Genomic DNA, 22271 nt, shown 5'->3' with positions numbered 1-22271 from the left:
CAGTTTGATTTCACAGAAGTGTGATTGACTTGGAGTTACATTGTGTTGTTTAAGTGTTCCCTTTATTTTTTTGAGCAGTGTATATTTCAGTGGTTTAAGATGATCAAATTATATATGTCACATGTGCCGAATACAACAGGTGTAGACCTTAACGTGAAATGCTTGCTTAGAAGCTCTTAACCAACAATGCAGTTCAAGAAATAATTTCCCAAATAAACTCTAGTAAAAAATTATAAAAAACACAAGAAAATTACAGGGGGTACCAGTACTGAGTCAATGTGTGGGTTACAGGTTAGTAGAGGTAATTTGTAAAGTGACTATGCATAGATATTAAACAGCGGGTAGCAGCAGTGTAAAAACAAGGGGGTGGGGGGGGTCAATGTAAATAGTCCGGGTGGCCATTTGATTAATTGTTCAGCAGTCTTATGGCTTGAGGTAGAAGCTGTTAAGCTTGGACCTAGACTTGGCGTTCCGGTACCGCTGCCGTGCGGTAGCAGAGAGAACAGTCTATGACGGGTGACTGGAGTCTAACAATTTTATGGGCTTTCCTCAGACAACGCCTAGTATATTAGGTCCTCAATGGCAGGAAGATTGGCCCCAGTGATGTACTGGTTGAGCGTACGGGCCCGCTCCACTACAGCCCGTCGAGTTTAATGGGGGCCTGTTCGGCCCTCCTTTTCCTATAGTCCATGATCAGCTCCTTTGTCTTTATCACATTGAGGGATAAGTTGTTGTCCTGGCACCACACTGCCAGGTCTCTGACCTCCTTCCTATAGGCTGTCTCATCGTTGTCGGTGATCAAGCCTACCACTGTTGTGTCGACAGCAAACTTGATGGTATTGGAGTCGTGCAAGTACAGGACTAAGCACGCACCCCGAGGGGCCTGTGTTGAGGATCAGCGTGGCAGATGTGTTGTTGCCTACCCTTACCACCTTGGGGTGGCCCATCATAAAGTCCAGGATCCAGTTGCAGAGGTAGGTGTTTAGTTCCAGGGTCCTTAGCTTAGAGATGAGCTTTGTGGGCACTATGGTGTTGAACGCTGAGCTGTGGTCAATGAACAGTATTCTCACAGGTGGGAAAGGGCAGTGTAGTAGTGGGTAATAGTTTAAGCCCTGCCACATCTGATGAGTGTCAGAGCCGGTGTAGTAGGATTCAATCTTAGTCTTGTATTGACGCTTTGCCTGTTTGATGGTTCATCTGAGGGAATAGTAGGATTTCTTATAAGCGTCCGGATTAGTCTCCCGCTCTTTGAAAGCGGCAGCTCTAGCCTTTAGCTCGGTGGGGATGTCTGTAATCTATGGATTCTGGTTGGGAGATATATATATATATATACACATACACACACACACACACACACACACACACACACACACGTAACTATGGGGACAACATTGTCGATGCACTTATTGATGAAGCCGGTGACTGAGGTGGTGTACTCAATGTCATTGGATGAATCCCGGAACATATTCCAGTCTGTGCTAGCAAGACAGTCCTGTAGCGTAGCATCAACATCATCTGACCACTTCCGTATTGAGCGAGTCACTGGTACTTCCTGCTTCAGTTTTTGCTTGTAAGCAGGAGGATAGAATTATGGTCAGATTTGCCAAATGGAGGGCGAGGGAGAGCTCTGTACATGTCTCTGTGTGTGGAGTAAAGGTGGTCTAGAGTTATTTTTTGTGCCTCTGGTTGCACATGTGATATGCTGGTAGAAATGAGGTAGAAAGGGATTTAAGTTTGCCTGCATTAAAGTCCCCGGCCACTAGGAGCACCGCTTCTGGATGATATTTTATTGTTTGCTTATGGCCTTAGACCGCACTCAACGAGCTGTATTAGTGCCAGCGTCGCTTTGCGGCGGTAAAGACTGCTACGAATAATATAGATGAGAACTCTTGGTGCGATCTACAGCTTATGAGGTATTCTACATCAGGCGAGCAAAACCACCAGACTTAATATTAGACATTGCGCACCAGCAGTTATTGACAAATATACAAACACGCCCCTCGTTTTACCAGACGTAGCTACACTTTCGTGCCGATGCATGTAGAAGCCAACCAGCTCTATATTATCCTTGTCCTCGTTTAACTACGTCTCAGTGAAACAAGATATTACAGTTAATGTCCCGGTGGTTGTATAGTCTTAGATCGTCCAGTTTGTTTTCCAATGATTGCATGTTGGTCAATAATACGGACGGTAGTGGTGATTTACCAATTCGTCTGCAAATTCTTACAAGGCACCCCACCCTCCTCCCCCCTTTTCTCCATCTTATCTTCACGTGGATGATTGAGATTTGGGCCTTGTCTCGACAAAGCAGTACATCCTTCTCGTCAGACATTAAGGAAAAATATTTGTCAAGTTTGAGGTGAGCAAATCGCTGTTCTGATGTCCAGAAGAAGCTCTTTTCAGTCATAAGAGAAGGTAGCAGCAACATTATGTACAGAATGAGTTACAAACAATGCTAAATGTATTTTTTTTCTCCTTTTAAATAGCACAGTTGGTTAGGAGCCCATAAAACGGCAGCCATCCCCTCCGGCACCTATTGGTGCAATGATTCTCTACATAAGGCAAATTATTTGAATTTTAGCAACCAGGAAAATGGTGGAGCGATTTCTGAATATTGCATCTGAAATCAATTCTTCTCTAAAGAAATAAAGTAACATGCCTGGGTAAAGTGAAAGCCCATGACACGTGTTCATACAGTAAAAAAGGGAACCACACAGGGCAAACAATAGATCATGACAGAAAACTGAGGCCATTTTAAATCTTAAGGCAACTTTGAATGTTTAGCACTCTGGCATTAAAAATCAGAGCACACACACACACACAAAAAAACTGCACTACCATTGATGCTTACAGGTGTTGGAAAAACAGGTGATCAGTGTAATTTGCCAGGGCAGTAGTCACATGACCATTGCAGTCAGGCAATATACATGAACTTCACGTCGACAATACCTTATCTGTACCGGTTCTATATGCCTGTACCCTGTAGGACATTATGCTGTCACAAGTACAGAACCATTGTTATATCCAACAGATCGGAATCTCAAAATCATGTGACAAACAGATGATTCTGAGAATCAAAAGAACAATGAGGGCCTAATTAAATGTATTGCATATCATACTGTGGGGAGTTCGGTGATGCAATGCCAGTTAGTTCCAACTTACCCTCAACTGTCCTTTCACTTGGTCATCTTGAACAACTTGTGAGGTAGTGTCTCCTTTGAGCATCACCTAGGGAGAGAAAAGGGAAACAAAAGGAATTCAGTCAAGGTGAAATAATCTAGTTGAGTAACAGAAAACTTTCCTCTTCCTGACTAGCCACAAAATATATGACAAATTACATTTAATTTGACCAGTCAGTTACCAAGGACCCTATAGACAAACCTCACATGCCAACGCTGGAAGGCACAGTTGTACAAACAGAGGTTTCCAGCTGCAGATGGTTTAAGATCTGATACAATAGTAGGCATGTGCTTCTAGTACTACCAGGGAATGGTGCATAATAGCCTTCACCCATCTTTCTATGTGGAGAAAGTTCAAATGGGGCTTCCTACCTCGTCCCATGAACACTAGACCAATGAAATAATCAATCAAGGGTACTCTGACCTTGTTGTGACAATCATAATGGAAGAGCCGAAGCAAAGAAGAACAGTGGAGAATACAGGTGGTCAGGTCACAATGCTGCTACCTGGTGATTGGTGTGGGATCACTTGATCTCAAAACAATAACCATCATCAGCCCTGACCTATAGGCAGGTTCACCAGTTCAGTGGCACCCACACTTTCACAATGGTGTTTTAAGGAATAATAATTTAAAAAAAGCACATATGAACCAAAATTCCTAGGCCTATCGGTTGTTCGAAAAAATACAAAACCAGATTCATTAGGCCCTAGTCTATGGATTTCACATGATTGGGCAGGGGTCTAGCCATGGGTGGGCCTTGGAGGGCATAGGCTCATCCAATCAGAATGAGTTTCCCCCCACAAAAGGGCTTTATTACAGACAAATACTCCTCAGATGATCCCGCAGGTGAAGAAGAAGCTGGATGTGGAGGTTCTGGCCTGGCATGGTTACAAATGGTCTGCGGTTGTGAGACCGGTTGGACATACTGCAAAATTATCTAAAATGACTTTGGGGGAAGCTTATAGTAGAGAAATGAACATTCAATTCTCTGGCAACAACTCTGGTGGAGATACCTGCAGTCAGCATGCCGATAGCACGCTCCCACAAAACGTCACATCTGAAGCATTGTGTGGTGATAACTGCTAATTTTAAAGTGGCCTTTTATTGTCCCCAGCTCAGATTTCATGGATTTTTAATTGCAGCTCAAGAAACAAGGGACAAACACTGTTCAGTGTATTTAATGTGAAACGTGTTTACCCAACGTTAAAGCCAACACTAACCAATGCAGTCATGATGACTGACTATCACCAGCGTTTGTTATGATATGACTAAATTAACTATTTTCAGAGTGTCTAGTTGGGACTGCGTAGATCACAGATTAGCCCAGGGGTCTCCAACATGTAGATCGAACTACCAGTAGCTCGCAGCCCAACTATGAGTAGCTCGCCAATCAATTCTCTAAGTACATGCATTGGTAACACTATATATGGATAGTCCATCTGTAACATTTCAACTAATCTACTAACCCTAAACTTAGCAAGCAGTTGATTAGCAACAGATAGTATGATCATGTGTAGAGCATCTACAGATGGAAAATCCGGACTATCCAAATAAAGGGTGACGCATGCATTTTTTTTTTTTTATGTGTTCCATCGCAAACAGTCAACCATAAAGCTCCCGGCCACTGTCCAATCAAAGACACGTCGACATTATCCCACCCCTGGTTAGCCACTGTTGGCTTAAAAAGCCAAACGTAACACAATATATGCCAATTAATTCCCAGCAAAATTGCCGTCCGTCTGTTTGGTGCGCACATTTGTCTATCACTCTGTATGTCTAGCAAGTTAGCGAAGCTAATGATAACAGTCTTGTTGGTAGACAGACTTTCCCAAAAAACTCTCAAATGCAAATTAGGCTTACCTGACATTACTAGATCATGATTATTTGTATAAATTGAGTGGCAATTGTTTTGCAAACTCTGCCATGACATGTTGTGCAGCAGTAGGCTAGACCGACACATTCCTTTCTTGCTCGATGCACAGATGAAGGGGAATTACACTCAAATCACAAATGCGTTGTTTTTTTCCATACCTAAAAAAATATATAAAAAAATGTCCATGTGATTCAAGCATTGACATGACTCAGAACATCATTTGTTGTCGTTTCTCTATGAATAATTATAATATTGAAAGTAAAAAATATTTTTAAAAAGTCAAGAAGAAAATAAAACAGAATTCAGGAAAATGATTTTACGGGGCCCCCTTAGTTGTTTACTAACCATTATTTTACCAGTTATATTGACAGAAAACATCTCTTGTACACCAAGGATCCGGGGAAGAGTCGCAGGGTAGAGGAAAACGTACCTATTTGAAAGCTATATATAAAAAAAAAAGTATGCTAGAAAAAGGTTGAAGACCCCTGGATTAGCATAATGCTTTCTGAAACAAACTGAGCAGCTGTTCATAGAACAAGCTCTACGTGAAAGATGTCACTGGCATACACTAACATTTAGATGGGGGGGGGTCCCTTTGCAGCAAAACTGTAACCGAAACTGGACAATAAGCTTGTCTGTGTCCCAAATGGCACCCTCTTCTCTATACAGTGCAATACTTTTGACCCCAGCCCCATTCCGTTTATAGTAGTGCACTATAAGGAGAATGGGGTGTCATTTGAGACGGAGCCATTGTTGTGCCGTGCTCTTACCTTAACCTTCACGGTACGTTTAACAGTCTTGATTTTTGCCTCACAGAAGGCACCTCTGTATTTGGCGCTGACCTCCGTCCCCACGGTCAGGTAGGCAGGCTCGTCCGCTGCCTGTGAGAAAAACAGACACCCCTGTAACATTTATCATTGTACTTTCTTAGAAAGAAAACACAGACCATGTTTGGCCACTATTGAAAGAGATGTCCAGGAAGCATGATGCCACAAACATTGCATTAGAGGTTTTTCAAGTAAATAACATTTGTTGTCTTGTTCAGGAAGAGGTGGGCAATGCTGTCTGAAAATTGTCATATACGGTGAAGCCTACATGAAAACCTTGACATTGAAATGAAATATACAGTACCAGTCAAAAGTTTGGACACCTACTACTTCAAGGGTGTTTATTTTTTTACTATATTCTACACTGTAGAATAATAAATAAGACAAACTATTAAACAACACATAGGGAATCATGTGGTAACAAAAAAAGTGTTAGTCAAAATTTATTTTATATTTGAGATTCTTCAAAGTAGCCACACTTTGCACAATCTTGGCACTCTCAACCAGCTTCATGAGGTAGTCACCTGGAATGCATTTCAGGAATGCAGGAATGCATTTTCAGTGCCTTGTTAAAAGTTCATTTGTGGAATTTCTTTCCTCAATGCGTTTGAGCCAGTTGTGTGACAAGGTAGGGGTGGTATACACAAGATATATGGACTTGGGCTTTTACCACATAGGGCTTATGGCAAGAACAGCTCAAATAAGCTAAAAGAAACAACAGTCCATCATTTAGGTCAGTGAATCCAGAACATTTCAAGTACAGTCGCAAAAACCATCAAGCGCTATGATGAAACTGGCTCTCATGAGGACCACTACACCTCAGATTGCAGCCCAAATAAATGCTTCACATAATGAGTTCAAATAACAGACACCTCAACATCAACTGTTCAGAGAAGACTGCGTGAATCAGGCCTTCATGGTCAAATTGCTGAAAAGAAACCACTACTAAAGGTCACCAATAAGAAGAGACTCGCTTGGGCCAAGAAACACAAGCAATGGACATTAGACCGGTGGAAATCTGTCCTTTGGTCTGATGAGTCCAAATTTGAGATTTTTGGTTCCAACCGCCGTGTCTTTGTGAGATGCAGAGTAGGTTAACGGATGATCTCTGCATGTGTGGTTCCCACCACCGTGAAGCATGGAGGAGGTGGTGTGATGGTGCTTTGCTGGTGACAATGTGATTTATTTAGAATTCAAGGCACATTTAACCAGCATGGCTACCACAGCATTCTGCAGCGATACACCATCCCATCTGGTTTGCGCTTAGTGGGACTATAATTTGTTTTTCAACAGGACAATGACCCAACACATGTCCAGGCAGCGTAAGAGGTATTTGATCAAGATGGAGAGCGATGGAGTGCTGCTTCAGATGACCTGGCCTCAACCCAATTGAGATGGTTTGGGATGAGTTGGACTGCAGAGTGAAGGAAAAGCAGCCAACGAGAGCACAGCATGTGGGAACTCCTTCAAGACTGTTGGAAAAGCATTCCAGGTGAAGCTTTGAGCGAATGCCAAGAGTGTGCAAAGCTGTCATCAAGGCAAAGGGTGGCTACTTCGAAGATTTAAAATAACAGATTTTGATTTATTTAACACCTTTTTGGTTACTACATGATTCCATATGTGTTATTTCATAGTTTTGATGTCTTCACTATTATTCTACAATGTAGAAAATAGTAAAAAAATTAAGAAAAACCCTTGAATGAGTTGGTGTGTCCAAACATTTGACTGGTACTGTATGTGACACTGACACCTTCAAACTGTCATATATTGTTGCCAACCATATAGACAGTTGTCCCCCAGTCTCTTTGCAAGCAAAGTGAAAGAGGCGTCGGCTTCACTGCTGATTTCAACTGAGGTTAGCCAAGTGACTTACCTTCATCGTAGAGGCTATTTGAGGGAGTCCAGCTCGATTGGTTTTGATTGCTGTAAAACAAGATAAAAATTGCAGATGAATAAAGTTGTCAAAATAGTCGTGATTTGGAATAAATCAATTTTAGTCGAAAAATAGTAAATATGCTAACAGGCTAACGACGAACTAGCCTGCTACTTCTAACGCATTCTTTTCGAGCTCGATGCAGCCCCCTCCCTCCAGACTCACAAAAATGTGTGGCTACTGGCTATCTAGTTTAACTGTATGCTCATGCTGATTGTTAACAGACAAAAAAAACGTCAAAAGCTTTTAAAAATAATATTATCAAGAGAATTACAGCCCAGCGTTGGCATACTACAAGGACGTTGCACATAGACAACAGACAGAATAGTGCGTGTTCCTTCCCGCTTTGCTCGCAATCTGACTTGTGTCACGTCGCCATCATAGCTCGCCGTGCTGCACCATGTCAGGCTGGGAGCTCATTCCTAACTGCTTGTGAAATACAGAGGAGCTGGCTACAAAAGGTGTACCAGTCTCTTAGACAATATGTTTTAGTAGAAACAGAGATTATAAATATTGTGGTTAAAGTAAGTAACGACAGAAGATTTCACTCAACTCGAGAGCTAAATTTAGCTAGTTAGCTAACTTAAACATGCTAGTTAGCCAACGTTAACAGTTTCTCGATATGGCGATTTAAAGCGCCTTGCTAGTCATTGAGTTGTCCAGCTAGTTCAAGCAGAACATTTCAAACGGTGGTTCTCATTTGGATAAACGAGAGGCAGTCAGGTAGGTTTGTTCGACGATAAAACAAAAAAGTATGAGGACAATCATTATTTATTATCCAGTTTCACAAAAGGCGCATACATTTCTTCACTGCAAAAACAAGCCGACTGGTCACTGGCATTCAATTCTTTACCAGCATAATTTTACAGGACAAAATACGAAATTTAGCGAAGTCTCGTCCGATAACTAACGAAACGGGTGTCACGTTGATCTAAATAGCGTGAACTGTTAAACGTTTGTAATTCATTAGAGGGGGATATTTTGTTTTATACTTACATGCAACGACACGACTTGCTAGCCAGATTTGCAAAGCAATACACGAATAACAAGCTGTTGAGCTGAAGCTGGGTCTCTCAAAATCCGATTGGCTGGCCTGACAGCGGTGGTCGAATCGTAGAAATATGATTGGTCAACACTTTCTTCAAATTCTACAGGACATACCTTCCCTGTATTTATGGTTGGTATAGATGGAAATAGGCGCTTTGAGAGGAAATGTGCTATTGGTCCTCTCATACTTGGCTTCTTTTACAAGAATAACACCCCAACATGGAAATATGATTGGCTTTTATTATCTCAATCCAAGCCTTTCACTGGTTAGAAATATTTTACACTGGACCGCCTATTTTCGACACTGGCTTCCTTGTCACTCCAAGGTGGGAAATATACTATATGTGAACTGAAAACGCAAGTAATTGCTACTCACTCGTTAGCTGGTGCTAGCGGTAACTCGTATTTGAATTTCTTTGTAGTCATTTGCAGGGGAGAGGATGCGAGTTACGAGTTAAATATAAAGTATCGATTTGTTTTAAGTTGAGGCCAATTGCGCCTTGTTCGTGTTTGTAGGACGTCAGAGCAGGCAAATTGGTTACGTAACCGGAAGGAAGCATGTTCAGGTAAAAGCCAGTGAAACGATTGCTGTCAAATCTGGCTTACTATTTACTAAGGCCAGACAATGAACGCATATAGCCGTGTTGAGGGGTGTAACTGAACACTGGCTACTCTTCTGGCTGAGTATCCTGACATGTGAAATTCCAAGCCTAAATCTACTAGGTTGACATCAGCGCCACTACAAGTTAATCTGTCCCAGGCAGGCAGAAGGACATGTCTTTATCAAATGTAGATGAGGAGCTAATCAATCCCTCAGATTCAAGACACTGGTCAACATTGCTCAATCTAATATTTATATTTCTTAATTGCGTTATTTTACTTTTAGATGTGTATTGTTACATACTACTGCACTGTTGGAGCTAGGAACACAAGTATTTAGTTACACATATTTAGCAGATGTTATTGTGGGTTTATGTGACCAATAAAAGTTGATTTAAATTGTATCCAAGCAGGGACAGAACCAGATGAGGCTGGCATGGAGAGGCAATGTGAGGAGGAGAGGCATGGAGTTGGAGGTCCATCTGTAAGGTCAATGTGGAGACTTTTGCCCTTCGGGTCACTGTGACTCATGTCATACCTGAAACATATCACACTGTGCACTGAAATAGAGTCTTGGTCTTCTTCCACAAGTGGCACCACCAGAAGGATCAAGTGACCGTCCTTGAGATATGTGCTAAATACACACAATTACAAAATGAAATGACAGAGGCAAACCCTTGACAGCATTTAAAGTGTCTCACAAAAAAAAGGCCAAAGATGCTTTTAGTATAAACAGTGCTTATCTTCAACTTTTATTTCAAGGCTGAAATCCATCAAACCCAAAAGGAAAGAAATGACATGAATGGTCCATTAATTACAAAACAACTTGTGTGTCTCTTGGAGAGCCGTCCTGTCAGTAGGTGTGTGACAGGTGGAGAAACCACAGAAATGAGTTTACATGTTGTCTTCATCAGAGTCATCTTCCTCCTCCAAGGAATCCTATGGTGGAAGCATAAGGCATTGCGAATCAGACACCAGCAAGACAGATATAATGGAAGTGGTTCAGTGAACCATTCTCACGTGATGGGTAACCTTGCCTGGGACCTGAAGACTTGAGTTGGCTCCCTGGGCTAAAGCTTGGGCTTTAGCTCAGCAAGCTAACTCAGTCGTGTGGCGCACAGGAGACTCGAGTTGAAACCACAGACGTATTTTTGGTTAGAATACAGTAGGTCACAGAAATGCCATGGAAAATAAAAATGAATGACTGGTAGTCGTGGTACATACCTTAGCGTACTTCTCTGCCTCCTCCCTGACGTCTTTTGGAACCAGCTCATGTTTTCCATTTGTCACTGGCGAAGGGACATGAAGGTCATAAGTTATACTGCTCAGTTCAAGCAGAACATCAGCTGCGAGCAATGACTATACCAGGCAATAGCTAGTCAAAACTGGTGAGGGTTGAGTATCTAACAGAATCATAACCCCTTTTTGCACATGCTTGCCATACATCACTTTGTTATTTTATTTAACTAGGCAAGTCGGTTAAGAAAAATTTCTTATTTACAATGACGGCCTACCCCTAACCCGGACAACGCCCTATGGGACTCCCAATCACGGACAGTTGTGATACAGCCTGGAACCGAACCAGGGTCTGTAGTGATGCCTCTAGCACGGAGATGCAGTGCCTTAGACCGCCGCGCCACTCGGGAGCCCCATAAGGTGGCACACAATTGGCCCAGCGTCGTTAGGGTTTGACCGGAGTAGACCGTCATTATAAATAGGAATTTGTTCTTAACTGACTTGCTGGGTTAACTGTCAGATTTCAAATGTGTGACACTGCTCACAACCAGAGACAAGTTTGTTACAAAAACGCTATGGCTGCTAACCCGGTACACTAGTGGTGGCTTAGATCAGGGTACAAAACTCTGCCTTTGTTACATACAGATGTACAAAGGGAGACAAGACCACACTTAAAAATACATGTGTATAAGGGAAAGTGGCATTACCTTCTCCAACCCAGCTTAGTTCCAACTCAAACGATTTGTCTTTCACTTCATCATGTACAATGTAGATTCTACAAAACATCCAACAGTACATGTTAGTAGCAACTTAATACGCAGTGCCTTGATTGGCTATTCATGAGAATGAATAACAGTGTGGGTTTGTGTTCCTTTAATAAAACAAACAAAAACACTTACATTTTGGCCACCTCTTTTACCAACTCCCTGCAGGTCATGTCTTTCATCTGTTGATAGCAATAGCATACAAAAATCAAAGTCAAACAATTAAGCAAGATCTTCCCTTGTCTTAAGAAACTTGGCTCAAGTAATGTTCTTACCTGAAGCTTTTCAATTTCTGTCTTGGCGGCTTGCTTGGCTTTTCCAATAGCACATCCCCAGTAACCCTTGATAAAACAAAATAATGAATAAGTGGTCATCTAATATTTTAACAGCATTGCCTAACGTTACAAATTTCAGGTCATAATTTAAGGTTGAATGATAACATATACAAAATATATGTTGGCAATCAATCAACATCCCCAATCAAACAAACATCGCATAGGTTCAAAAACTTAAAAAAAAAAAAAAAGGTCATTTTCCATGACCCAGGTTAAAACTAGTCCAGGACTAAACCACATGCTCAAGGTAAAATCCCCACAGAGAATGCCTCATTCCTGGATGAGTCTTAATCTGTGTTCGGGAAACCGTCCCTAAACGTGTGGTGTGAAAACAGTAAATGAATGACAGACGGGATAAATCCCCCAAAAATAACTCACATATGAGATTCCAGAGGGGTCAACCATGTACAACTGAGGACCATCATCTTGATCATAAGAGCCCAAAATGAAGCTACATCCAAACGGCCGCACCGCACTGTATAACGTGTAGGCATGGACGTACATGGCCACCCTCTCTGAGAGATGCTGTAAAGAGAGATTATACAGTTGAAGTCAGAAGTTTACATACACCTTAGCCAAATACATTTAAACTCAGTTTCACAATTCTTGACATTTACTCCTAGTAAAGGTTCCCTGTCTTAGGTCAGTTAGGATCACCACTTTATTTTAAGAATGTGAAATGTCAGAATAATAGTAGAGAGAATGATTTATTTCAGCTTTTATTTCTTTCATCACATTCCCAGTGGGTCAGAAGTTTACATACACTCAGTATTTGGTAGCATTGCCTTTAAATTGTTTAACTTGGGTCAAACGTTCCGGGTAGCCTTCCACAACCTTCCCACAATAAGTTGGGTGAATTTTGGCCCATTCCTCCTGACAGAGCTGGTGTAACCGAGTCAAGTTTGTAGGCCTCCTTGCTCGCACACGCATTTTCAGTTCTGCCCACACATTTTCTATAGGATTGAGGTCAGGGCTTTGTGATGGCCACTCCAATACCATGACTTTGTTGTCCTTAAGCTATTTTGCCACAACTTTGGAAGTATATTTGGGGTCACTGTCCATTTGGAAGACCCATTTGCGACCAAGCGTTAACTTCCCGACTGATGTCTTGAGATGTTGCTTCAATATATCCACATCATTTTCCTCCCTCATGGTGCCATCTATTTTGTGAAGTGCACCAGTCCCTCCAGCAGCAAAGCACCCCCACAACATGATGCTGTCACCCCCGTGCTTCACGGTTGGGATGGTGTTCTTCAGCTTGCAAGCATCCCCCTTTTTCCTCCAAACATAACAATGGTCATTATGGCCAAACAGTTCTGTTTTTGTTTCATCAGACCAGAGGACATTTCTCCAAAAAGTACAATATTTGTCCCCATATGCAGTTTCAAACCGTAGTCTGGCTTTTTTATAGCCGTTTTAGAGCAGTGGCTTCTTCTTTGCTGAGTGGCCTTTCAGGTTATGTCAACATAGGACTCGTATTACTGTGGAAATAGATACCTGTGTACCTGTTTCCTCCAGCATCTTCACAAGGTCCTTTGCTGTTGTTCTGGGATTGATTTGCACTTTTCGCACCAAAGTACGTTCATCTCTAGGAGACAGAATGTGTCTCCTTTCTGAGCGGTATGACGGCTGCGTGGTCCCATGGTGTTTATACTTGTGTACTATTGTTTGTACAGATGACCGTGGTACCTTCAGGCGTTTGGAAATTGCACCCCAGGATGAACCAGACTTGTGGATGTCTACAATTTATTTTCTGAGGACTTGGCTGATTTCTTTTGATTTTCCCATGATGTCAAGGAAAGAGGCACTGAGTTTGAAGGTAGGCCTTGAAATACATCCACAGGTACACCTCCAATTGACGCAAATTATGTCAATTAGCCTATTAGAAGCTTTTAAAGCCATGCCATCATTTTATGGAATTTTCCAAGTTGTTTGATGGCACAGTCAACTTAGTGTATGTAAACTTCTGACCCACTGGAATTGTGATACGTGTGATAAGTGAAATAATCTGTCTGTAAACAATTGTTGTAAAAATTACTTGTGTCATGCACAAAGTAGATGTCCTAACCGACTTGCCAAAACTATAGTTTGTTAACAAGAAATTTGTGGAATGGTTGAAAAACGAGTTTTAATGACTCCAACCTAAGTGTATGTAAACTTCCGACTTCACCTGCATGTATTTTATTTTATCTCAAATCAAGGAATATGTCAATTGTCCATAGGACTTGGGGACAAGGCAAAGCAATTCAGAATATTTTGACAGAACATGTTAATACAGTCACAGTTAACCAGTTGAATCAGGTGTGGTAGTACTGTAACGGAACAGACCAAATATGTGGAACGGACAGGGTACACAAGGAGGAGTCTGAGAGAAAACACTGACCAAGAGCATCATAGTTCTTTTTACCTTCAGTGGGATGTTGTGTCCATAGTTGGATCTGAAGTTGGAGGCCTCCTCTCTGGCCACCTCAGACAGGGATCGAGCATCAGCCAGTAGTCCAGCCACTGCCTATCGGTAAGAAAGTTAAAGGTAGATTCAGCAATGCACAAAGTAAACAGCAGAGTTGGGATGACATTGCAAATACTCTGAGTGTTACGGCCAAGATCCACTAACTAGCGATGATTTTCCCAGCCACGCTAGCTTCGTCCAGAATGGCTCGCCATGTTGGTGCTAGCAAGCCGACAGCATGCTAGGTATCAACAGCCAATCGAGTAGGGTCTGGAAGCTGTAGTGAGCTAGCTAGCTAACCACCAACTTTAACTATGTATTTGAAATAAACAGCATATAAAGTACAATGGGTAAATCTCTTGATGTTTAATAAACATTTGCTGACGAAGTAGTTTACATTTTAATCCTTTGATTGTAAGATGGGGGGTTTTTCTCCACGTGGTTGCGTGCGCATCAGTTTTGTTGGTAAACACAACACGTATATACTGGGCATGTGGTCTGTGGATGAATACATACCATCCCTACGTGACGGTCGACATTGAAGATACGCTTGTTTGAGCCTTGTTCGTAAAGTTTGGAGAGAACCAATTTCTCGACACCGAACACAACCCCATCCTTGCATCGGATCCCAATTGCTGTGCTGTAAGGAGAAAGAACAAAAACCAACAAATTGAGACATTTGAGTACAAAAAAGTGATTTGTGCATATTCTTGTCACTTTCCATCATGTGGGTACTGCATTCAAAAACACATGAAAAGATGGAAAGATCACATACCTGCTGTTTTCTACTGCCTTCATGGCATATTCCACCTGGAACACCCTTCCATCAGGGGAAAAGGTGGAGGCAGACAAGTCATACTAGAAAGGGAGATTTATGTGTTATACTTTGATGACCACTGCTGTTGATATAACATACATGTTTCATTGACAGGAACTGCCAGGCTTCAAACTTTTACATCAATCTCACCAATACTCATTGGTGTCACTTTTCACAGTAATGGCTAGCAATAATCATGGAAGTAACTTTTAGATTCACAATAGAGGAATCCCCTTTGAAAGGCTCCGTGCAATCTAGGCTCCTTGGGACATCCATACATTGAAATGTAAAAAGATTAAGGTTAGGGACGTCCCAAAGATACCGGATAGCACCGAGCCATTTGAAAGTGCAGGTGTGAGTGTCAATCTTGCTAATTAAAAGATTCCAACATTGTCTAACTTGTAAATTTCATGTGATATCAAACATTTGTTGATAGATTGGATATCGGTAGCTCTCCTACACCATATCAGTTGAATTGGTTTCAATTTAGCTTAGCCAGCATTGCTACTGTAGCAAACTAGCCTGTGTTGCAAGTGACTCAGCACAGCAGGCATGACAACATGGCTTAGTATCAAACAGTAGTACTGCAAGGCAAAAACAGCTAGGTAAGAGTACCCAGTGTAAAATGTACTTCACCACTATATACGATTATAGATCTTACATGAATGACGTGATTAAATGTATTATTAACTAGTTATCTACTAAAACCTAAAACTAGCACAGAGCAGTCACAGCTAGCTAGTTAGCAAGTTGGCTAACTTTGTTGCTAGCCTGGCTAAGATGAGCCGAGGCTAACAAGTACCAAACATTTTATTTGTTAGCATAAAAAAATATATAAAGAAAATTATCTTATCAAACTTACCCCAGTTCCAATTGAACTCATTGTGGTAAAAACTCTTCAAAATCCTTTATAACAACTCTGTCTGATGTGTTTCAGCACATCCCAGTCACTCCAACCAACAAAATGGCTTTATGTTCAACACAACAGCAGCCGCATTGAACATGCTTCAATATCGCCACCTACTGTGGTGGAGTGTAATATCATAACGGTAAACATTTAAATAAAGTGCACTGCACACTCGTCAGAAACTGAATGTTAAATATTTAGCAAGAATGTGTACATCAGGCGTACTAATAAAAAAAATATATGCTGGTAAACACAGTTCAGCAATTTACTATCAATCCTGGCTACATTTCCACCTGCAAATTGCCGTAATTAATAACATCAGCACTAGAAAGTTCCCCCCTACTATTTGTGACTTTACCTAAATATTCATGTATTTAATTATAAAAGTCCACTTTTCTCAACCTTCGTGGGAGAAGTATCTGGATTGAGGTTTATGAACGATTTAGTTTAGCTAATCATCGACTACTCCCTGGTGGACAAAAGATGATCAACAGCATAGTTCCAAATGGACTCAGTACTTCCTCAATTCAACAGAAAGGGCTGTATTATAGCGGTGTGCTTGGTAGTTGCTTGAAGAATTCATGAGATAACCCTGTCTCTGGTTACATTTATGATTCTGTGGTAAGTTCTTCAAAAAGGTAACGCTATATTGTCATGTGAAAATAAACGGTATATGGTTAAATGGCTACGCTACTTTAGCTTTGCTCGCTAACATTATTTACCTAACATTAGCAAGGTTGACCCTCACGGCTGTGAAAGCAGCGGATTTATTTTACGATATTTGTGCACATGGGAGAATGTTTTTGGATTCGAAAGCCACACTAACTACATGTTAGGATTTGGCTATAGCTTCCATGTTAACTGTTTGACATGCACTACATGACCAAAAGTATGTGGACACCTGCTAATCAAATCTCATTCCACAACCAGGGGCATTAATATCGAGTTGGTCACCCCCTTTGCTCCTGTAACAGCCTCCACTCTTCTGGGAAGGCTTTCCACTAGATGTTGGAACATTGCTGCAGGGACTTGCTTCCATCCAGCCACAAGAGCATTAGTGAGGTCGGGCACTGATTTGGGGCAATTAGGCCTGGGTCTCAGTCGACATTCAAATTAATCTCAAAGGTGTTTGATGGGGTTGAGGTCAGGGCTTTGTGCAGGCCAGTCAAGTTCTTCCACACCGATCTCGACAAACCATTTCTATATGGACCTCGCTTTGCAGAGGCATTGTCATGATGAAACAGGAAAGGGCCTTCCCCAAACTGTTGCCACAAAGTTAGAAGCACATAATCGTCTAGAATGTCAGTGTATGCTGTAGCATTAAGATTTCCCTTCACTGGAACTAAGGGGCCTAGCCCGAACCATGGAAAATAGCCAAGACCATTGTTCCTCCTCCACCAAACTTTACATTTGACACTATGCATTGGGGCAGGTAGTGTTCTCCTGCCATCCGCCAAACCCAGATTCGTCCGTCGGCCTGCCAGATGGTGAAGCGTGATTCATCACTCCAGAGAACGCGTTTCCACTGCTCCAGAGTCCAATGGCGGTCCACCACTCCAGCCGATGCTCGGTATTGTACATTAGAGGTCGACCGACTAATCGGAATGGCCGATTTCAAGTATTCATAACAATGGGAAATCGGTATTTTTGGATGCCGATTTGGCTTAATTTTTAATTAAAAAATTAAAAAAAATGTTACACCTTTATTTAACAAGGCAAGTCAATTAAGAACACATTCTTATTTTCAATGATGGCCTAGGAACGGTGGGTTAACTGCCTTGTTCAGGGGCAGAACGACAGATTTTTACCTTGTCAGCTCGGGGATTCAATCTTGCAACCTTACGGTTAACTAGTCCAACGATCTAACCACCTGCTTTACATTGCACTCCACGAGGAGCCTGCCTGTTACGCGAATGCAGTAAGAAGCCAAGGTAAGTTGCTAGCTAGCATTAAACTTATATTATAAAAAAACAATCAATCAATCATAACCACTAGTTAACTACACATGGTTGATGATATTACTCGTTTATCTAGCCTGTCCTGCGTTACATATAATCGCTTCGTGTACCTAACCATAAACATCAATGCCTTTCTTAAAATCAATACACAAGTATATATTTTTAAACCTGCATATTTAGTTAATATTGCCTGCTAACATGAATTTCTTTTAACTAGGGAGAATGTGTCACTTCTCTTGCAACAGAGTCAGGGTATATGCAGCAGTTTGGTCCGCCTGGCTCGTTGCGAACTGTGAAGACTATTTCTTCCTAACAAAGACAGCCGACTTCGCCAAACGGGGGATGATTTAACAAAAGCGCATTTGCGAAAAAAGCACAATCGTTGCACGACTGTACCTAACCATAAACATCAATGCCTTTCTTAAAATCAATACACAGAAGTAGATATTTTTAAACCTGCATATTTAGCTAAAAGAAATCCAGGTTAGCAGGCAATATTAACCAGGTGAAATTGTGTCACTTCTCTTGCGTTCATTGCACGCAGAGTCAGGGTATATGCAACAGTTTGGGCCGCCTGGCCCGTTGCGAACTAATTTGCCAGAATTTTACGTAATTATGACATAACATTGAAGGTTGTGCAATGTAACAGGAATATTTAGACTTGGGGATGCCACCCGTTAGATAAAATACGGAACGGTTCCGTATTTCACTGAAAGGAAAAACTTTTTGTTTTCGAGATGATGATGATAGTTTCCGGATTCAACCATATTAATGACCTAAGGCTCGTATTTGTGTGATTATTATAATTAAGTCTGATTTGATAGAGCAGTCTGACTGAGCGGTGGTAGGCAGCAGCACGTTCGTAAGCATTCATTCAAACAGCACTTTTGTGCGTTTTGCCAGCAGCTCTTCGCTGTGCTTCAAGCATTGCGCTGTTTATGACTTCAAGCCTATCAACTCCCAAGATTAGGCTGGTGTAACCGATGTGAAATGGCTAGCTAGTTAGCAGGGTGCGCGCTAATAGTGTTTCAAACGTCACTCGCTCTGAGACTTGGAGTAGTTGTTCCCCTTGCTCTGCATGGGTAACGCTGCTTCGAGGATGGCTGTTGTCGATGTGTTCCTGGTTCGAGCCCAGGTAGGAGCGAGGAGAGGGACGGAAGCTTTACTGTTACACTGGCAATACTAAAGTGCCTATAAGAACATCCAATAGTCAAAGGTATATGAAATACAAATCGTATAGAGAGAAATAGTCCTATAATTCCTATAATAACTACAACCTAAAACTTCTTACCTGGGAATATTGAAGACTCATGAAAGCTGGTGGTTCCTTTTAACATATGTTCCCATGTTCTGAGCAAGGCACTTAAACGTTAGCTTTCTTACATGGCACATATTGCACTTTTACTTTCTTCTCCAACACTTTGTTTTTGCATTATTTAAACCAAATTGAACATGTTTCATTATTTATTTGAGGCTAAATTGATTTATTTATGTATTATATTAAGTTAAAATAAGTGTTCAGTATTATTGTAATTGTCATTATTACAAATAAATAAAAAAAATCGGCCGATCTAATCGGTATCGGCTTTTTTTGGTCGTCCAATAATTGGTGTCGGCGTTGAAAAATCATAATCGGTCGACCTCTATTGTACATGGTGATCTTAGGCATGTGTCCGGTTTCTCGGCCATGGAAACCCATTTCACAAAGTTCACAACAAACAGTTCTTGTGCTGACGTTGCTTCCAGAGGCAGTTTGGAACGTGGTAGTGAGTGTTGCAACTGAATCCACTAGGGGTGTACACACTTTTGTGTATATATAGTGTATTTTAGGTATGCCATAACAATATTATGTCTATATACAGTTAATTCGCAAAGTATTCAGACCCCTTTACTTTTTCCACATTTTGTTACGTTACAGCCTTATTCTAAAATGGACTTTGAATAGATCTAATCAATCTAAACACAATACCCCATAATGACAAAGCAAAAACAGGTTTAGAAATGTTTGCAAATGTATTAAAAGTAAAAAAACATACCTTATTTACATAAGTATTCAGACCCTTTGGTATGAGACTCGAAATTGAGCTCAGGTGCATCCTGTTTCCATGGATCATCCTTGAGATGTATCTGCAACTTTATTTATTTAATTTATTACATTAATACTGGAGTGGTAGATGTGCAAGTAGAGATACCGGGGTGCAAAAGAGTAAGAGGGTAAGTAATAATATGGGGATGAGGTAGTCGGGTGGGCTATTTACAGATTGGCTGTGTACAGGTACAGTGATTGGTAAGCTGATGCTTAAAGTTAGAGAAGGAGATATGTCTCCAGCTTCAGTGACTTTTGCAATTCGTTCCAGTCATTGGCAGCAGAGAACTAGAAGGAAAGGCGGCCAAAAGAAGTGTTGGCTTTGGGGATGACCAGTGCAATATACCTGCTGGAGCGTGTGCTACGGGTGGATGTTGCTATGGTGACCAGTGAGCTGAGATAAGGCGGAGCTTTACCTAGCAAAGACTTATAGATGACCTGGAGCCAGTGGGTTTGGCGACACATATGTAATGAGGGCCAGCCAACGAGAGCATACAGGTTGCAGTGGTGGGTATATGGGGCTTTGGTGACAAAACGGATGGCACTGTGATAGACTACATCCAACTTGCTGAGTAGAGTGTTGGGGGCAATTTTGTAAATGACATCGCCGAAGTCAAGGATCGGTAGGGTAGTCAGTTTTACGAGGTTATGTTTGGCGGCATGAGTGACGGAGGCTTTGTTGTGAAATAGGAAGCCGATTCTAGATTTAATTTTGGATTGAAGATGCTTAATGTGAGTCTGGAAGGAGAGTTTACAGTCTAACCAGACACCTAGGTATTTGTAGTTGTCTACATATTCTAGGTCAGAACCGTCAACAGTAGTGATGCTAGTCGGGCGGGAGGGTGCAGGCAGCAATCGGTTGAAGAACATGCATTTAGTTTTACTAGCATTTAAAAGCAGTTGGAGGCCACGGGAAGGAGTGTTGTATGGCGTTGAAGCTCATTTGTAGGCCCTCCGATTTGACACACTGAACTCTGAGAAGTAGTTGGTGAACCAGGCGAGGCAGTCATTTGAGAAACCAAGGCTATTGAGTCTGGCGATAAGAATGCAGTGATTGACAGAGTCGAAGGCCTTGGCCAGGTCGATGAAGACGGCTGCACAGTACTGTCTTTTATTGATGGCAGTTATGATAACGTTTAGGACCTTGAGCATGGCTGAGGTGCACTCATGACCAGCTCGGAAACCAGATTGCATAGTGGAGAAGGTGCGGTGGGATTCGAAATGGTCGGTGATCTGTTTATTAACTTGGCTTTCAAATATTTTAGAAAGGCATGGCAGGATGGATATAGGTCTATAACAAATTGGGTCTAGAGTGTCTCGCCCTTTGAAGAGAGGGATGACCGCGGCAGCTTTCTAATCTTTGGGGATCTCAGACGACACGAAAGAGAGGTTGAATAGGCTAGTAATAGGGGCTGCAACAATTTCGGCTGATCATTTTAGAGAGGGTCCAGATTGTCTAGCCCAGTTCTTTCAGAACATCAGCTGTCTGGATTTGGGTGAAGGAGAAGCGGGGGGGGGGGTTGGGAAAGTTGCTGCAGGGGGTGATGAGATGTTAGCCGGGGTATGGCCAGCCGTGGAAAAATGCTTATTTAAATTATCGATTATCATAGATGTATCGGTGGTGACAGTGTTTCCTAGCCTCAGTGCAGTGGGCAGCTGGGAGGTGCTGCTCTTATTCTCCATGGACTTTAGAGTGTCCCAAAACTTTTTGGAATTGGTGCTACAGGAAGCAAATTTCTGTTAGGAAAGCTAAGGCTAGCTTTTTCAAACTGACTGAGTATATTGGTTCCTGACTTCCCTGAAAAGTTGCATATTGCGGGGTCTATTCGATGCTAATGCAGAACGCCACAGGATGTTTTTGTGCTGGTTAAGAGCAGTCAAGTCTGGGGTGAACTATCTGTTCTTAGTACAATTTTTTTTTGAATGGGGCATGCTTATTTAAGATGGTGAGGAAAGCATTTTTGAAGAGCAACCAGGCATCCTCTACTGACGGGATAAGGTCAATATCCTTCCAGGATACCTGGGCCAGGTCGATTAGAAAGGCCTGCTCGCTGAAGTGTTTTAGGGAGCGTTTGACAGTGATGAGGGCTGGTCGTTTGACCGCGGACCCATTACGCACGCAGGCAATGAGGCAGTGATCACTGAGATCCTGGTTGAAGACAGCAGAGGTGTATTTAGAGGGCAAGTTGGTCAGGATGATATCTAAGAAGGTGCCCATGGTTACGGATTTAGGGTTGTACCTGGTAGGTTCCTTGATAA

General features: G+C 41.8%; 2 protein-coding genes and 1 long non-coding RNA gene across 4 annotated transcripts in view; 1 reads left to right on the top strand and 2 right to left on the bottom strand.

Annotated features, from left to right (window-relative positions):
- The window catches only part of LOC106611238 (AT-rich interactive domain-containing protein 4A), a 61391-nt gene extending 52330 nt beyond the window's left edge, over window positions 1-9061 (bottom strand). Inside the window, 4 exon segments of the mRNA XM_014211236.2 lie at window positions 3163-3228; window positions 5824-5934; window positions 7754-7803; window positions 8810-9061. Of these exon segments, the coding sequence (XP_014066711.2) occupies window positions 3163-3228; window positions 5824-5934; window positions 7754-7759 (183 nt within the window). The 5' untranslated portion in view covers window positions 7760-7803; window positions 8810-9061.
- A 1120-nt stretch (window positions 9062-10181) lies between these two features.
- Window positions 10182-16073, bottom strand: LOC106611239 (proteasome subunit alpha type-3). Its single transcript, XM_014211237.2, has 10 exons — window positions 15924-16073; window positions 15020-15102; window positions 14761-14884; window positions 14203-14304; window positions 12174-12320; window positions 11736-11801; window positions 11596-11642; window positions 11404-11471; window positions 10685-10749; window positions 10182-10399 (listed from the first exon to the last, which is right to left on the bottom strand). Exons 1-10 carry the CDS (start codon window positions 15942-15944, stop codon window positions 10355-10357), a joined length of 768 nt encoding a protein of 255 aa, XP_014066712.1. The 5' UTR covers window positions 15945-16073; the 3' UTR covers window positions 10182-10354.
- Window positions 16074-16181: 108 nt separating this feature from the next.
- The window catches only part of LOC106611237 (mirror-image polydactyly gene 1 protein), an 82501-nt gene continuing 76411 nt past the window's right edge, over window positions 16182-22271 (top strand). For both annotated transcript variants that reach the window (XR_001330081.2, XR_006770991.1), the window contains exon 1: window positions 16182-16589. This is a non-coding gene — a long non-coding RNA (mirror-image polydactyly gene 1 protein). The remainder of the gene's footprint in view (window positions 16590-22271) is intronic.

This window comes from Salmo salar, chromosome ssa09 (assembly GCF_905237065.1).
Source record: "Salmo salar chromosome ssa09, Ssal_v3.1, whole genome shotgun sequence".
Taxonomy (NCBI): domain Eukaryota; kingdom Metazoa; phylum Chordata; class Actinopteri; order Salmoniformes; family Salmonidae; genus Salmo; species Salmo salar.
The sequence above is the reverse complement of the archived record's forward strand: the minus strand, read 5'-3'. Positions and strand labels throughout refer to the sequence as shown.